Here is a 17,549-nt window from a genome sequence, read left to right on the forward strand (position 1 = left end):
ACGTCACGAATTTTACCAAATCTACTATTAAGTAGGTCGTTATGTACGTAATATATATTTCCATATCAAAAATATCTTTAAGGCTAAGATATTTTATGACTATAAGGAAATTTCTTTTCTATTTAAAAATATTATTCTTTTCGGAAATAAATTACAGGTCAAATATGAATTTTCCATAGAAAAAACTCGAACGAGAAACGGCGAAGATAATCCAAAAATTGCCAAAAATAATAAATGAAAGCAGACTGGTTGGACACAGTCAGATGTTCCTCCGCCTGTAGTGTGGAACAATGAGTCCAACATAAATTTAGATAAAAGTTATAGCCGGGCAAATTCACAAGATTTAGTAATTTCTTTTAGTGGGCTGCATCCATTTTTAAGCTCGAGTTATCGGCCTTCTAATGAATTACGCATGTGCAATATGTTAACTTCCCCTTCGTGCAATCTGAAGCGTGGGACAGCAATGCTTTCGCTTACCGGCATCGCTTTAAGCTGTTTAAAGCAAAAATTATCAAAGCAAGGAACACTGTTTTGTATACTATGCATAGCATCATTAATTGGTCAAACTTTTGGAGCCGCTGAAGTGGTATGGGCGGTCAACTGTGGAGGACAAGCGCACACCGACGTACACGGCATCCGTTACCAGGCTGACTCGCTGCAAATTGGTTACGCTTCGGATTACGGTAAAAGCCTTACGATCCAAAGAGTTGTACCGCAAGATCAAATACTTTATCAAACCGAGCGATATCATCGATCAACATTTGGTTATGATATACCAGTGACAAAAGATGGTGATTATGTTTTAGTGCTGAAATTCAGTGAAGTCTGGTTTACTTCTTCCTCACAGAAGGTGGGTGTGTCCTTCCCTGTCACACATCGGATGTCACGGAAGTTTTATTGAGTTCTACTTTATTGTGCCATGAAATTGATGAAATATATTTATCACCTTCGCTTCCATATATGTTATAAGATTTCATATGCAATTCCACATTTCAACTGTCCCAATATGACATGAGCTCAAGGCAATGAAGATGGCCATAAATTAAGTACGGTAGTTAAGTTAATACTATAATAGTTATATTTATGCCCTGGGCAAATTTCTTTCTTCTGAATTTGGTTGTCACATTTAAATGTTTGTAGGCCTACATACATGTATGTACATATAGATTAGGAAGGTTGATCGCCCCATTGAATGTACATTGTACTATCAGAGGTAACCTTACAGAATTTTAAGTTACAGCTGTACTTGTTAACTTTGTCGAAGTTGTAATGTCGTCAACATAGCATTATGAATGCATAAAATATATAACCTTCAAATACATCAATTATTTTGAGACCTTATATTATAATGGAAAACATCCACATATTTTTAATGGAATTACTGTCTGTTCCAGGCGACACTACGACTCGAAAATTGCTTACTATTTCTTCAATTTTTAATTAAAATGGTTAAAACTTCACGACCTACCTTGAATTGTCACCCCATTACTTTCTTCGGCGAACCTTAACGCCTATAAATTCGATAAAATCCTTTATTCTCTTGTAAATTTCACATTTTTCGACACTAAATCAATTTCTCAGAACATAAACATTATCACTGCGCTTGCGTAAGTTGGGTCACTCGTATATCAGGTAGGGGTATAAGGTATTCCAAAAATCGGGTGCATTCGGTTAATAATATTTATGCGGGAGGATTCGCCCTTTTGTTTTGCGGCCATGCGAGGGGTGTTGGTGTGCGTAAGTGTGTGTGTGTGTTTAGATTTATTTGGTTACCGGTATTTTAATATTCCTTAGAGATATTCATAGTATTGCATGTCTCCTAAAATATTCCTCACAGAACACTTATTTTCAGCATTAGATGGCATGGTAACCTTTCTGATAAAGTGTAAATTTGTACGATATCTTATAATTTTATGGACTTAAAATAGTTTTGATTAACGGTATCTATTTTTATTTATATTCGCGTTCCAAAGGCACACAAGATTTGTTTCAGATATTGTCGTAGAACAGATAGAAAAAAATGAATCGTAGAAAATATAATTCCTTGAATAATGGATCATCCTTTCATCACATGCATTTGGAAGTTGACGATGCTGTGTGTATATAAGAAGGTGGATACTTTAATTTTAATTTCAACGAATGTAGCTTACAATGTTTGATAGGGTACATCACCACTTGAACCATATGTCTCAAGATAAGGCAGGATACCGGTATTATATACATGTACATGTAATCATGTATAGCTGTAGCTTTCGTGAATCACATTAGCATTTACTGAGCAAGAACTAATATATTTTCTTCAAAATAACGACTGATTAATGTTAGTAGTAGTATGTCAGTGTTTGGTAATATGTACAATGCCATGTAACTATGTCAAGTCAATTTAACTGATAAGATTTGCAGATTATATGAAATTGTGTTGCTAAGCAATGTTGGAGTGGGTATGTTTAATTAGTGATACTGATAGTATAAAATTATATTACTTTTAAGACGTTACAGGCATTGATAAACAAAATGTGTTTGCAAGGGGAAACTACATTGTTATTTTTCGTTCTGGCAAAATCTGAAGTGTACGACCTGATGGACTGGAACGCAAACCTATCCGATCAACGTCGATACAGGTCCTTCAAAATAAAACTGAAAAGAATCCATGAAGAAATGTGACCAGTAGAGTGAGTGTGAGTCGGAAATGTAACAATTTCGCTACTTTGGTGCCGTATTTTGTGAAAAAATTGATAGGGATCTTCATTGTATTGGATTAAATCTACAAAATAAAACCGAAAAGAATCCATGAATAGGCCTACAGTTGCCTGTAGAGTGAGGACAAGCATATTTTTCTATAATCAGAGCTGTTTCTTGGCTAAAGTATCAGAGCTTCACCAAAATTGAAAGTGATCCTCTTCACATTATTACATACCCTATAATCTGAAAATAATCTGTATACTGTATAGAATTTTATGCAGCTACATGTACATGTATACACACAATAAAAGTCAATACATGTAGATGAGCTAAACTAAATGGTCATCAGATGATGAGTGCCATATAAAATGCAGCTTTCTGTTAACAACCAATTTTTAATGCTATGCATTAAAGGGGATCTGTACATATGTTTAAGTGGTAAAAATCATAAAATGACCCATTAAATTCTTTAAAATATCTTGAAATATGAAATATTCTTCTTTACTATATACATGTATTATAATTTTTTCAAAATTTTAAACTTATAACACCTGTTACCTGTTGATGATGTTCTTATATTGATTTATTATATTGTTTGTTTTTAATCACACAATACTGTATTTTATCATTTATAATGGTTTAGATTACACTTTCTAAGTTGCTGTGTACATATTTCATTGATATTTTTAAGTTTGGAGCCATGGTGGCTAAATGAGTGACGCTGGCTCGCTAGTGTGAGAGTTGCAGGTTTGCTCCCGGTGTTGGCCGAGAAAGTTCATGATTTTCCGTAGTGTTTTCCTTTTGTCAGTGGTGCAGGAAGGAGGGTCTGAGTGTCTGACAAGGACAGCTGTCTAATCATTTGGAAGTGAAGAAAAGCTGAGGTCTTGTGTATACATTGGCTTGCACATAAACGATCTCTTGGCAGAGTTGTCCGGACACAATTTTCCTCATAGCACACTGAATTACTGTATTGCGTATCCCCATCTTCAATCTTCATATTAGCCCAGTTGGAGCTGAACAGTAGGACGTTAAACCTCATTTCATTTATTTTTAAGTCAAGCTCAATATCTGTTAATTCATCATTTATCAGGTTTTAAATCACACTTTTAAATTTTAAGATGGTGTGTACATTTTTCATTGATTATTCGTCCTTGATTTCGATTCCCTGGTTGTACGTGACAAGGAGTAGGGGGTGTCTGTCCATCCCCATGGGTTTTCTCTGCGTCCTCCGGTTTCCTCCCACCGCTGAAGCCCCCAACGTGCAAGCGAATTATTGAAATAAAATTGAACCATGTTTGTCCCGAAATAACCTGGTTTGTGTCAAGTGGATGTTGAACCCTATTTCTCTCTCTCCCTCTCTCTGTATCGCCCCCTGAATTGCCGGATTTAATTTGAAATTGTATTAGAGATAGGTGTTGTGTGATGATTGATGAATCGAGTTAGATTGGGTTACAATAACTACAGGTGATTTTCTATTATTATTGTTAGTTTATTGTTAGTGTCGTTGTTTTCTGTGAAGGTAACAGGTTGACAATACTATTGATGATTGTATCCTAACTTAAAGAATCAATATTTATTTGGCCCTGTCAGGTAACTTTCTATTCAATTCTTGTATGTCAACAAGAAAACCAATAAACATTACAGACAGTTCAATATTGTAAATTGATCTAAGAAAATTTAACATACGTATAATATTCCTAAAACAAAATTCCTGTTTTCTTTGGACCTATTTAAAAGAGGCATATTTAAAAAAAAAAAAAAAAATACTGTAATACTGGATATCTTTGATTTTGGAAAATTTTAGATTGGGATTATTTGGTGTTATTCTGTGGTGTAGTTGTTCGAATGGGTTGAGAAACCAGAGCTCCTGTGTAGCCTACTTATTGGCGTGCACCTAAAAAGAACCCTTGGCAGTTGAAATTTGAAGTAAGAGCGACCCGTGGCACTGCTGTCCGGGTAAAATTACTGTCATAGCACACTGCATGACATATGCCTGTCTTCATTTATGGCAGTATATTAGATTCAAAATTCTAACATGCTATCGTCTAATTTCTAACCTCCGTTCATGTAATTTCTAACCTTAATTCATGTAATTTCTAACTTCAATTCATGTAATTTCTAAATTAAGACAATGTATAATCCAACTTCTTTATTTGTTCAGTGTAAATTTTAATTCTATTTCATCTTATTTCTATTATTTAGACGAAAAACGTTTTCTTCATTGATGCTTTACACGTTTAGAATTTTTACACTTCTGCCTAGCAACCATCATTATGAAGTCGTTTGGTGTCGCCACTGCGTGCTCATTTGGTGATTGCGCACCTGGTAGGGACCATTATGTTTATATAAACGACTCGCTCTTCGCCTGCTTGGTGGTTGGGCGGAGTGCTGAGAGAGAGAGTGAGAAATAGAGAGGGGGGGTAACGACCACTCGGCACAAACTAGGTCATTTCTGGACTAACACATGGTTCAATTTATTTCAACAATTCGCTTGCGCGTAGGGGTCTTTAGCAGTGGGAGGACCCGGAGAAAACCCACGAGGTTCGACAGGCGACCCTACTCCTTGTCACGTACAACCAAGGAATCGATGGTGAAATTGAAAACAACATCGAACGTGAAATGGTTGGTAAATACTACTTCAAATAAAAGCCAAACAGCATTTTTTTTTTCAATTTTCTTGAAGACAGTTAAGCCATCAATAATATTTATTTACTGTTAATCTGTATTCTATTACTACTCTAACCAAAATGATAAACTTTTTCTTGATATGGTTCAAAGATATAAATTTAGAAACCTTCATACTGTAGGGATGAAACGGCCTTAAAAGGAGACTGGGATAATCTGTTCATGTGGAAAGCGATGAAGTTTTTATTTCTGGTTCCTTCATTACACCGACCTGACTAACTTTTAGTGCTCCTACGACTAGTCGGATAGCCGTAAACGGTTAGAACTGGACGGTTAAACGGTTCAAATTCAAAGGTACGGTTATTCGGAGATGTCCCCCATTACATAGAGTTGTGTCTGGTTATATTCCTCTTTATAACAAAACTTTCCCGTTGTCATTTTGTATTTGATGTTTGAAAATCTTAGAATGTAACAGTCGTCCTACGATGTCGACTGCTAAACAATGATACTATTAATAGCACTCGTCGTAGTCATACGGCAAAGTCAACGGACCTTGTTCTGGCTTTAGCTAATGTTAATCCAATCTAAATACTTCTCGGCATTTCTAACTATACTCTACCTTGTTTATTTTTTACTTAAAAACGTAACCACCATTCAAAATATAATCATAAAGGATAGAAAATGACATTATACTAGATTCGTTACTACGACATTCAACATGTTTCATATCTCGTAATTTCTCACAAGAATTCTACTTTGGTTTTTAGTTAAATTAACCAATCATAAAAATTCTACTTGCAAGCGAGGAATTAATTCTTTATTGTCCAATCAATAGACGTCTTCCAATTTACTTTATTCTATTCTTAGTAACATTGTGTAATCAGAATATTATCGCCATCTGTCACGTACGAAGGGAAACAGAGTAGTGCCTATTGTTTTGTATATTATCGTAGATATATATTGAATTAAAAAATGTTTTAAATGAACCAAGTTAACCAGGTAAATAAATAACTACGGCCTTAGATAGTTTAAATTTTCATTAAAGAATTCCTGAAATGTTTGCGCGTGTAATGCCTTTTACTTAGGCGAGTATAGCGTGCGCACGAGTAATGACTCGCACCTCCTGACAAGCTCTGTTTTATGTTTAAAATTGATACCATACGGTTAACGGTTACTAACTGGTAAATAGCTACGGCTATTCGAATAACAAAAAGTCCTAACCGTAGGAGCACTACTAACTTTATGGTAGTTTTTTTCCAAAAATATTTTATTCAAGTTGCATAAAGCAATATCGAAATTCATAGATAGTGGTTTATCGTCCTACTTTTCTACACCATCCAGGCTAATGAAGACGAACTTATGGTGTGCCATGTGTGAAATATAGCCCGGACAACGGCGCCACGGTCTACTTTTATTACGAATAACAGCTGCAACGGTTTTCGTCCGACCCAAACTACTAGACACTATATATGCCTACAACAACGACAACCTCCTCAAATCACAAGGATGGAACTAATAATGTCAGAAATATTTTAAAGCGTAGTTTTGCCAGTGTGTATACTAGCTGACGATGTTATATAACCCATAGACATATATTTTTTTTATGATATAACTACTAGACACTATATATGCCTACAACAACGACAACCTCCTCAAATCACAAGGATGGAACTAATAATGTCAGAAATATTTTAAAGCGTAGTTTTGCCAGTGTGTATACTAGCTGACGATGTTATATAACCCATAGACATATATTTTTTTTATGATATAACCGATATATTCCGGCGTGGTTATCCGTCCCTTGTTATTGATACAAAACGAGGGTCTGGCACGGAGAGTGGCTAGTCGTTCGGGTAGTATAAAGAGATATTTTTAGAGTATTAAAAGAATAATTTATAGATCAACAGTATATAAATAGTAATTGGCTTAACTGTAAAATAAAAATAAAATAAAATTCTCCAAATCCTGCACTTGTCTTTAAAAAAATTAACAAATGCTGTTTAGCTTATATTTAAAACAGTATTTGCAAACCATATCACGTTCGATGTTGTTTTCAATTTTTACACTCCGCCAAACCATTCAACCTGACGAAGAGCGAGTCATTTGTGGCAACATAATGATCCCGCTCAGTGCTCAATCCCCAAATTGAGCACACGGTGGCGACACCAAACGACGTTATAATGATGGTTGCTAGGTAGAGGTATCAAAATTCTAAATTTGCTCGACAATGAAGTAGACATTTTTCGTCTTAATAATAGAAATAAGACGACACAGAATTAAAATTTACACTGAACAAATAAAGAAGTTGGATTATACATTGTCTTAATTTAGAAATTACATGAATTGAAGTTAGAAATTACATGAATTAAGGTTAGAAATTACATGAATGGAGGTTAGAAATTAGACGATAGCATGTTAGAATTTTGAATCTAATATACCTCCATATTCATTAGGCCATAAGCGAATTGGTGCAGAAAAGTAGGATGCTAAACAAACCCCATTTTATTTCACTGTCAAGGGAATAATTTTCCCGCAATGTACACTGCATGGTCTATGCCCATCTTCATTAGCCTAGCGAAGGAGGGGGGCGGTGGATAGCCGAATAGTTAGTGTGTGCATGTTGTATCATAAGGTCTCATTGAGTCAACTGGCATTGTTAATATTCCCTGGTTGTACATTACAAGGAGTAGGGTCACCTGTCCAACCTCGTGAGTTTTTTCCGTGTCCTCCGGTTTCCTCCCACTGCTAAAGACCTGCGTGCAACTGAATTATTGAAATAAAATTGAACCATATGTTAGTCCCGAAATGACCTAGTTTGTGTCGAGTGGACGCTAAACTGCATTTCCAAACAACCCCAATATGAACTCGATTGTAAAATAATCCAGGTATTGATTGTACTGTTTACATGTATGTCTACAGCCTAGCACATATTGTATGTAGATATGTTATTCAGCATTTTAAACATACATTATGCAAGAGGTAAATTGGCCTATTGCAGGTCTTTCTTTAACCCCGAAATGTTATCTAAATTATTAATTAGACATTAATTAACTTAACCAGACCATAATCAACTCTCGATGTCATCGCTAGCCTGCGATGTTCATTGGATTAGGTTCGACTTCCATTCGTCATTTAATCATGAAATGGATAATCAAGACTATATTTTTTAAATGTACCGTCTTTAGTAATGATGATCGAGGCTAGGCCGAAAATTCAATTGCTAAAATCTCTGTTCAGAGTGGATCAATTTGACTGAAATTTTCAGCAAATTCCTTTCACATTATCTAGTTTTTAACTAGTATAGTGAGAACTGCCAGCTCTTTATCTAATCTCCCATAATGTATCTTTAATAAATAATATATATTTTTTTTTATATCTTCAGGTTTTTGATGTTATATTAAATGGAGAACATACAATAGTAAATGAACTTGATATATATGCTAAAGTTGGGCGTGGTGTTGCTCACGATGAAATCATTCCGTTCTCAATTAAAAATGGAAAATTAAGAGTTAATGGTGAAACATCTCAAATAGATGGAAAAATATCAGTAGAATTTTTAAAAGTAAGTTTATAATCAATGTTTTACATTGGTTGGTTAAAATCCGAGAGTGCTTTTCAAATACCAGTAATGTTTTTTAATTGAAATCCTACGATACTTGTCTTAAACAACAAAACCAACTTAATGAGCGTTGTTTACAAGACAAACTTAATGAGCATTGTTTAAACAACATACATGTATTGCATCATACATGATTCGAAAATAAGAAAAGACAGCTTTATTTAGGTCAATTATTGTTGATTGCTTGCCCTTGTTGCTTATTGTTTTTACTCTATGCACAATTGGAGACTCTGTAATAGCTTTCTGCATGGCTCACGCTGTCAGTCACCAGAATTTCAATTTGTTATAGAAATATGAAATTGGCTATTAAAATTTGATTTTGGCAAGAATGGTGTCCCTTACTATATAACCTATTTGCATATTAATCAGATATGATTCCATTACATTTTATGGAATAGTCATTGTATACAGAAACCCCCAACTACACAGAGCCGAGGTACCGGTAGCAGCAAGAGGTAACATCCCTCAGTTCTGAAACAAATGTGACAAACGCTCATTTCACATCATTTGTCTACTGATATTAACAAGTATTGTTTATTTTTCAGGGAGATTTGGATAATCCTAAAGTAAATGCTATATATGTTATTAAAGGAATAGTAGAAGGTAAGTTAAAGCCACTGATTGTCATTTGAGGAATTTTGAATCTGTTGCAAACTACCATATTAGGGAAGTTAAATCTCGAAAGGAAAATAGTTCAGGTCCATTCAATATTTGCAAAGATATGACAGATAACTAATTTCCCAACAATGGACAAAGCATGCCGACAATATAAACAAACCAGTGCCACCCATATGTGTTGGTTACAATCTTTTAAAGGCCTCTTCTCAAAATGATTGAATCCAATCAGGGTGATTATTTCCTGTTGATATTTTGGTTTTATTTTCGTAATTTAATTTTAAATGATTTATTTGAGTATATTCTAGAATAAGTTAAGCTGTTTAAATTTAGATTATATATCCAAAAAATGCATGATCGTGTTCAGTGACTTTAAAAGGATAGCAAATTTAAAGTGAAAAAAAAAAATGTTGATTTAACACTGTCAGTGCCAAGTCAAAACGGACTGATGATGTCCTAGGACATAGGTGTACTCGTATTCATTGTCACATGGGACTGTGGTGACTGAGCAGATATCATGTGCACTGACAGTTCCAAGCCAGATGTTGGCTGAGAAGAACCATAACAGGATTTTTCAAGCCTGGTTCTTACTGGTCAAAGGAGTAGGGTCGCCTGTCCAACCTCGTGGGTTTTCTCCGGGTCCTCCGGTTTCTCCCCACTGCTAAAGACCCCTACGCGCAAGCGAATTATTAAAATAAAATTAAAAACCATATGTTAGTCCTGAAATGACCTAGTTTGTGTCGAGTGGACGTTAAACCCCATTTCTCGCTCTCTCGCTCTCTTACTGGTCAGCGATGGCACCTATTTGGCTGGCAAAAAGGTGTGCCTATTCATTTGTATGGGACGATAAACCAACATCTATTTCTGTACTAAATAGGCGTTAACTTATAGGGGAATTATTAAAGAGCTAAATCTGCCTATTGGAGGTCTTTCTTAAATGTTATATAAATTATAAATTAGACATATATTAACTTGCCAAGACCATAATCAACTCTCATTGCCTTCGGTTGCTCTAGATTTTCAACAGATTTAATTAGGATTTGTGGTTAATGATTTAATTTAAAAATGGATAATCTAGATTTTGTTTATTATCATAACAATGGTAGCAACTCAGAATGAAGTCATTTTACTGAACTTTTCAACATATTCTCTTTTCATCATCTATTTTTATACGCCCACATTTTCATGTGGACGTATTATGCCGTCGCCCCTGTCCGTCCGTCCGTCCACAATTGTTTGTGGACTCTCTACAGGTCACAATTCTTATCCGATTTCGACAAAACTTGAAATATAGGTTTATCCCCAAAAGATCTCGGCTGCTTTCGATATTGGCATGTATCGGATCGAAACTTCATGGATTATGGCCCCTATTTGTACGAAAAATCACGTTTTTAGCTTGTGGATCCTATAGAGGTCACAATTTTGATCCGATTTTCTTGAAACTTGAAATGTAAGTTTATAACCCAAAGATCTCAGTTCCTTTCGATATTCGCGCATATCGGACAGTAACTTCCTGAATTATGGCCCCTGATTGTACGAAAAATCACGTTTTTAGCTTGTGGACCCTATAGACGTCATAATTTTTATCCGATTTAAAAAAACGTTCTTTTATATCACCGTTACACCCTAAGGATGACTGAGTTCGAATTTCATGAAAATCGGCCCAAAATTGACAGACAAAATGGCCGCCGTTCGTTCCCAAATAGCGTAAGAATATGGTATATCAAGGTTGTGGACCCTATAGGGGTCACAATTTTTATCCAATTTTGTTGAAACTTGAAATGTAAGTTTATAGCCCAAGTTTATAGCCCAATGAACAACGACCACAATGTTGTGTTTAACTGTTGCCTATTCTTAATGAACAACAACTACAATGTTGTATTGTATCTGTTATCTATTCCTAATGGATAACATTCACTATATTGTGTTTTATCTGTTTACAGATGTTCCAAAATTAGCACCATTACCAGGTGGGGACAATTTACGGGAAGAGACAGATGATGAAGAGGAGGAAGAAATAGATAATGCTAAACCATCCAAATCTCGACGACCATCGGGTCCTAAAGCTAAAGATCCCTACGCCACTGATGATACTAGTACAATGTTGTTACCAGTCTTTATGGCTATAGGTGCCTTTATTCCATTACTATTCTGTTTGTGTAAATTGTAGGATAAATGAATCTTGTTATTTATACTGGTTATCTAATTATTAGGCTGCTAAAAAATTATTCTTTGTTTCCAGACACAGGATTTAAAATAAATCGGAGATCTCTTTCCAGGAAGCAATAATCTCCATGACTTTTTGGGGTAAAAATTTCTTTAAAAATACCAAAGAGAAAATGATGAAATAATATACAGTATCAGTGATTTTACTGAAGTAGGTTGTAGCATTTTTTGGGGGGAAAAATAGAAAGGTTCTAATGGTATTCAGACCTAGAGCTCTTCAAATACTATTCCCCTGTAAATTTTTCTGACAACTCGATCCCAAGGACTATTCGTCCCCTAGGATTATTCGTCCCCAGATAATTCGTCCTCAGACAATTCGTCCCCGGATAATTAGTCCCCTAGGACTATTCGTCCCTGGATAATTTGTCCCCAAAGACAATTCGTCCCTGGACAATTTGTTCCCTAGATCTATTCGTCCCCTAGGTCTATTGGTCCCCTTATTATGATCAACAGCTAATTCTAAAGAAATTGAAGAAGTTGAAACTAACTGATGTCAGTTCTACATTGTTTTATCATACACAATAATGCATATTGATTATAAGTCAAGTGCAGTATTGACAATGGACAATACCCATAGTGAAGGGATAAATGGATTCTCTAACTCACAAAAGGTGTCACTGATCATAGCTGATTACTACATGCATATCAATTAGCCGAAAAAATTTCATGAACCATAAGTTAAAGCCTAGATTTACATGTAATTCTAAATGTAAAACTATGTAAAACTAGCATCAAAACTGGGATTTAGGATAAAAAGTAAAGATTAATTCAGTTTTTGATAATGGAACTACCAGTATTGTTGTTCAGGGACAAACTGTCCTAGGGGACAAATAGTCCGGGAACAAATTGTCCATGGGGACGAATAGCCATAGGGGGCGAATAGTCCCATGGGACTAATAGTCCTGATACGAATTGTACTCAGGGACGAATTGTCTGGGGCTGAGTTGTCTGGGAACGAATTGTCTGGCGACGAATTGTTCTTATAAAAGAAAAGGCTATAAAACATTTTAAGGTGTAGGTACAAATTTGCTCCAGATTCGGTCACAGTAAGATTAGGAGAATCATATATCACTCATGTTTTATTAATTGTCCATTTCATTGTTATGAAAGATGCTTACCAGTTTACAAGTTTTAAAATTTAATGTCATCAAATTAGATTCTGGAAGGAAGGGGGTGCAGGAGAAGAGACGGTCATTGAAATAAAAAAATAGAATTCCTTGTAGTTTGGAAACAAAGAATTCTTCGTTCTGCAGTCTAAACTAAACTTTTTTTTGTTTGCCATAATATTGACAATCTTGCATTAAAAAAGAACAGGCTTTTTAAATTAGTTTTTTTTTTTTTTATTGATGAATTTAAGAGGTGAAATATTTTAATCTTTGGTGTTTTAAATCATTGTCTTTGGTCAGATTTCTAAAATGATCTGTGGCCTATAGAGAAATGCCATACATGTATTAGTTGCACACAAATTTCCAGCATACTTGAACTAGGTTTTATTGTATTATTTAGATGAAGTTTTGGAAATCCCGTTTTATACATTAACTGCCATTTCTACATTTATTTTCATTTGTGTTTTCACCTGCACTTAATATCTGCATAAGCTTATAGATTATGATAATAAGATCTAAAATAGTTTTATTGTTTTTAATTGTTGAAAGCCAAAATTTTATAGAAGGAAATTTAATTGTTGGATGATGTGTAATTTGAAACTGCTGGAATGGAAGAGTTATGCCCCTTTGCAATAAAGATTTTATTTGACAATTTTCTTTGACAGTAAAAGTACTAATTCTTCTCAATGTTAGTGCAAGCTTTTTTTTTTTTTAGGAGGGACATATAAACTTTGGCCGAGTAATAATAACTTAAGCTGAGTATTGAAAGGGGTTGTCGCTGACAAATGCCTTTGTTATTGCATTAATACAAGTTACATATACACAACTTAGATAAACTAATCTTAGGGGATGCTCGATTGTCAACCAGGAATATCCCGAATTGTTAGAATTACAATCGAGTGATGCGGAATTCAGTCCTGTCATAGTTCTTTTAGCCAACAGAGGTGGTGTGAGTATCACTGTGACCTAATTAACCCTAATGAATATATTTTAGCTGTTGTGGTAGGTTGAGATATTTTCTTAAGCAGTCAACACATGCGTTGTCGTCTGAAATCCCCCTTTTCAAAATTGTCAGTATTTTGGGGATTTAGAGAATTCAATTCCAGGAACATTCAATCGAATATCCCCCTTAAAATATATGTATAGAATATCAAAGGCTGTCGTTTGTTTTTAAAAGTTTTATTGTGATTTACTTGAGTAAATGTCTTCATAATAAAAGTACTTGATTAAAAATAATTTGGCAGCTTATGAATTGAATAACTGAGAAATAATAGTATGTTATATATTTAATGATGTAGTTGTGTTTCTGTAGTCGTGTAGATGTGGTTGCATTCCTACCATTATTATGTCTTTAAGTTAAAGGAGAATAATACCTGTTTCAGTTCTTTTATATTTGGTATTAAATAGTTCGTTGTTTGTTCAATTATCAGTTGTTTGTTCAATTATCGCAAAACCCCAATTCGTCAGACCGACTTAATACAAATTTTGGTTATAAAAATGCCTATTGTGGTGTTTTTGAAGTTAGTATACTTTAGGAAAAAAATTAGAAAAAAACTGATTTAGATGCAGTTCCCCTTTAACTGTATCGAAAAAAGATTCAAGTCATTTTTAACTTGTGCAGTCTTGAATAGAAATAAGTTGGGGGGGGGGGGCAGAAAAATTAGAATTGTATTGAAAAGATGGATCATTATGGGAAGTAACTCTGATGAATTTAACCTACATGCGCCCAACCACAAAATTGAATTATGAGAAATACAGAAAGTTGTAAAAGCTTTTAACATTTGTTTTAACAACATATCATTGATTCATATCATGGTCTATCTCGATTTTCATCAACTTGCATGCATTTAACCTTCCAATTGATTCATATTTTCATGTTTATCTTTTTAAACAATTCATAACGAGAATGCCTGAAGAAGAAAAATTAAGTGAAAGCTTTGAACTTATTATGCATTTAATTAAGCATTAATATTATTATTATTTGTTTTCATTCTTGTTATTTGAAAATTCATATATTTTGACTTTTACTGATTATATTGTTAAAAAATTCAATCCTTTTAGTAATTTTCATCTTAAAATGAAAAGAAATGTACCCTTATTAATAACATTCCAATAAGAAATGTTTGCAGTGATGATTATAGAGACGTCAGTGACATAGGAGGGGTACTCTTTTGTCAGTCATGAACTACAAACAAGTGACACAGGTTAATCTATTTTGGTTGATAAAAATCTTGCCCCCTTTCAACATGCCACTGGAACCAGATTGTAGTTTAAAGAAATGCAGCGAATTCTTTGCATTATCAGTCTTTGAAAAATAAAATATATTGTTCCAATATCAAATTTTTATATAGGTATTATTCTGTTTTAATATAAGCGGGTGGGATATAGTATTTTGAATATGGTAAAAGCTGATGAGTTTACAAGAGTGGGTTTGATATGGTTTATTTTTTCTTGAGGGTTAAGTTGAGATATTCATTTTGGTATGTATTAACTTTAAATGGAATAAGGGTTAAAAGATTTTTAGTGCATAAAAATGTCACATATGGATGGATATATATGTACATAATACAGCACTTCAAATAAAAACAAAGATGTGTATTGGGTTATAAAACTATCAAATACTTGTATGTAATACATAACATTGTTACCAGTATTCAAATAGAAACATGTATAGTTTTTTTTGTGCCATCATGTTATAAAACTATTAAATACTTGTATGTAATATATAACATTGTTACCGGTATTGAAATGAACACAGGCACACCTCAAATAGAAAAAAAGAAGATATGTAATGGTTTTTTTGTACCATCAATGTTATAACACTATTAAATACTTGTATGTAATATATACCATTGTTATCAGTATTGAAATGATCGTATGCATGGCTCTCAGGTTAGGTTAGTACTTGCAATATTTTGGCTAAAACTTAATAGTTTAAATGCTGTGAAGTTAGAATTAATGGAAATGTGTGCATTTGCATTGCCCGGGGGCAAATAAGAATGGCATCCCATAACCCTTGAACTGTGGTTACCTCCTGGGCACCTTGCACCACTAGTCATTATGGATAAACTTTATTATTGATTCACAATATGCAGGAAGACATAAGTGCTCCAAATGGAACTTTTTATGATCTGGAGCCATTAGCATTAATAAAGTGCAGGCAATAATTTCTTTCTTTACCTAAGTGTTGTAATGTCATTTTCTGTCTTAGTAGATTTTGTTTAAATAGGGCATCACTATTATTTTATCTTTGTGAAAGAAAAAAGTAAAATTTGCAACACAGATAATGTTTAATGAGGTTATTATAGTGAGAAAATTAAATTTAAATCCACCAGTTAATACTATAGCAAAATAATAAAATTGTTGGCATATAAACATAAAAGCACATTAACATAATTATAGTAAATGTAATTACTCAACTTGAAACCTTATTAAAATAAGATATTTCTTTAGGTATGGTCTTTCTTCAGACGGTATGGGGATGTCATTGCTAACCTTGTGGGTCCTCTTGTTTCCTCACACTGCTATAACCCCCAACACACAAGCAAATAATTGAAATAAAATTATACCACGTTAATCTCAAAATGACCCGGTTTGTGTCAAGTGTACGTTAAATTGGGTGTGATTATTTTCAACCTCCCTAACCGGCCTGAAAAAAGACTTTCCCATATCCTTTCCACTTGTAACCAGAAAGAGTTATGACCAGACTGACTTGTATCCCGTAATCAGGATTACTTATTTGTTTCATTCTCATTGGGTTACAAGCTAGTGTCGATCTTCACATATTATTAACCACACCTTGTATATGTTATAATTAAGATCTTTTTAAATGTTATTATATTGTTATTTATAGTTCGTTAGTTTAAAACAATGTAATTAATTTTCACAGCGATCATGTTATTTTTATCAACACAATCTTAACATAATATACCTGATGCCAAATTAAACCTAGCTGGCCTTAAATATAAATATAATACAACAGAGGCCTTACCTTAATTAGACTTAAACATAAATGTTAAAATCCTTTCAAGTCGCTGTTATTTTAAATCTTATTTTCTTCAAAACTAAAATACAGGACAATCTACATGTAAATGAGTATTTATTTCACAAATTTTGATTCAAAATATACCTCTTGTGGCTGGGTTCGAACTATCTTCAGTTTCTTTTGAAACTAGTCGGTTTACTTTTCGGCTACTATGGAAGAGACCCCTATGCGCAAGTGAATTATTGAAATGAAATTGTACCATATGTTGGTCCTTAAATGACCTAGATTGTGTTGAAAGGATGTTAAAACCCCATTTCCTACCACATTAAACTGACCTGATGATAGACTTGCCCATTTTGAAATGCTTCAAAATTTAAGATGGCAACGGCAAGAAATTTATAGGATTTTATAGCTTGTGATTAAGGCAATCGAGGCCCCTCTGTCTTCTATGCTGTTAGCTGTGGCTTTTAGTTTTAATTAAATTTTTAAAAAATAATTGTATGGTTAATTAAATATGATTTTCTTTGATTGTTTCAACGATGTTATATGATATATAGACTGAATGGTCTGTAGAATTGTATTTTCATGGTTTTTTTTTATGATTATTTCTCCGGACATAATTGTTATATAGTGTGAATTGGATTTTCTATTGTTTGTCTGTTGAATAAATGTAATTTTAAAGTTTATACAA

General features: G+C 33.9%; 1 protein-coding gene across 1 annotated transcript; it reads left to right on the forward strand.

The window, feature by feature from the left end:
* Positions 1-420: 420 nt before the first annotated feature.
* LOC126823677 (malectin-B) lies at positions 421-17,549 on the forward strand. Its single transcript, XM_050552650.2, has 4 exons — positions 421-850; positions 8,690-8,869; positions 9,472-9,529; positions 11,485-17,549. Exons 1-4 carry the CDS (start codon positions 422-424, stop codon positions 11,709-11,711), a joined length of 894 nt encoding a protein of 297 aa, XP_050408607.2. The 5' UTR covers position 421; the 3' UTR covers positions 11,712-17,549.

This window comes from Patella vulgata, chromosome 6 (genome assembly GCF_932274485.2).
Source record: "Patella vulgata chromosome 6, xgPatVulg1.2, whole genome shotgun sequence".
NCBI classification, from domain to species: domain Eukaryota; kingdom Metazoa; phylum Mollusca; class Gastropoda; family Patellidae; genus Patella; species Patella vulgata.

What these genes read in the sequence shown, in the direction of transcription:
- LOC126823677 (XM_050552650.2), top strand. Translation starts at nt 422, where the DNA reads ATGTTAACTTCCCCTTCGTGCAATCTGAAGCGTGGGACAGCAATGCTT. An exon ending in TTACTTCTTCCTCACAGAAG is followed by an intron (nt 851 to 8,689) that starts GTGGGTGTGTCC and finishes TTATATCTTCAG; the next exon opens with GTTTTTGATGTTATATTAAA. An exon ending in TATCAGTAGAATTTTTAAAA is followed by an intron (nt 8,870 to 9,471) that starts GTAAGTTTATAA and finishes TTTATTTTTCAG; the next exon opens with GGAGATTTGGATAATCCTAA.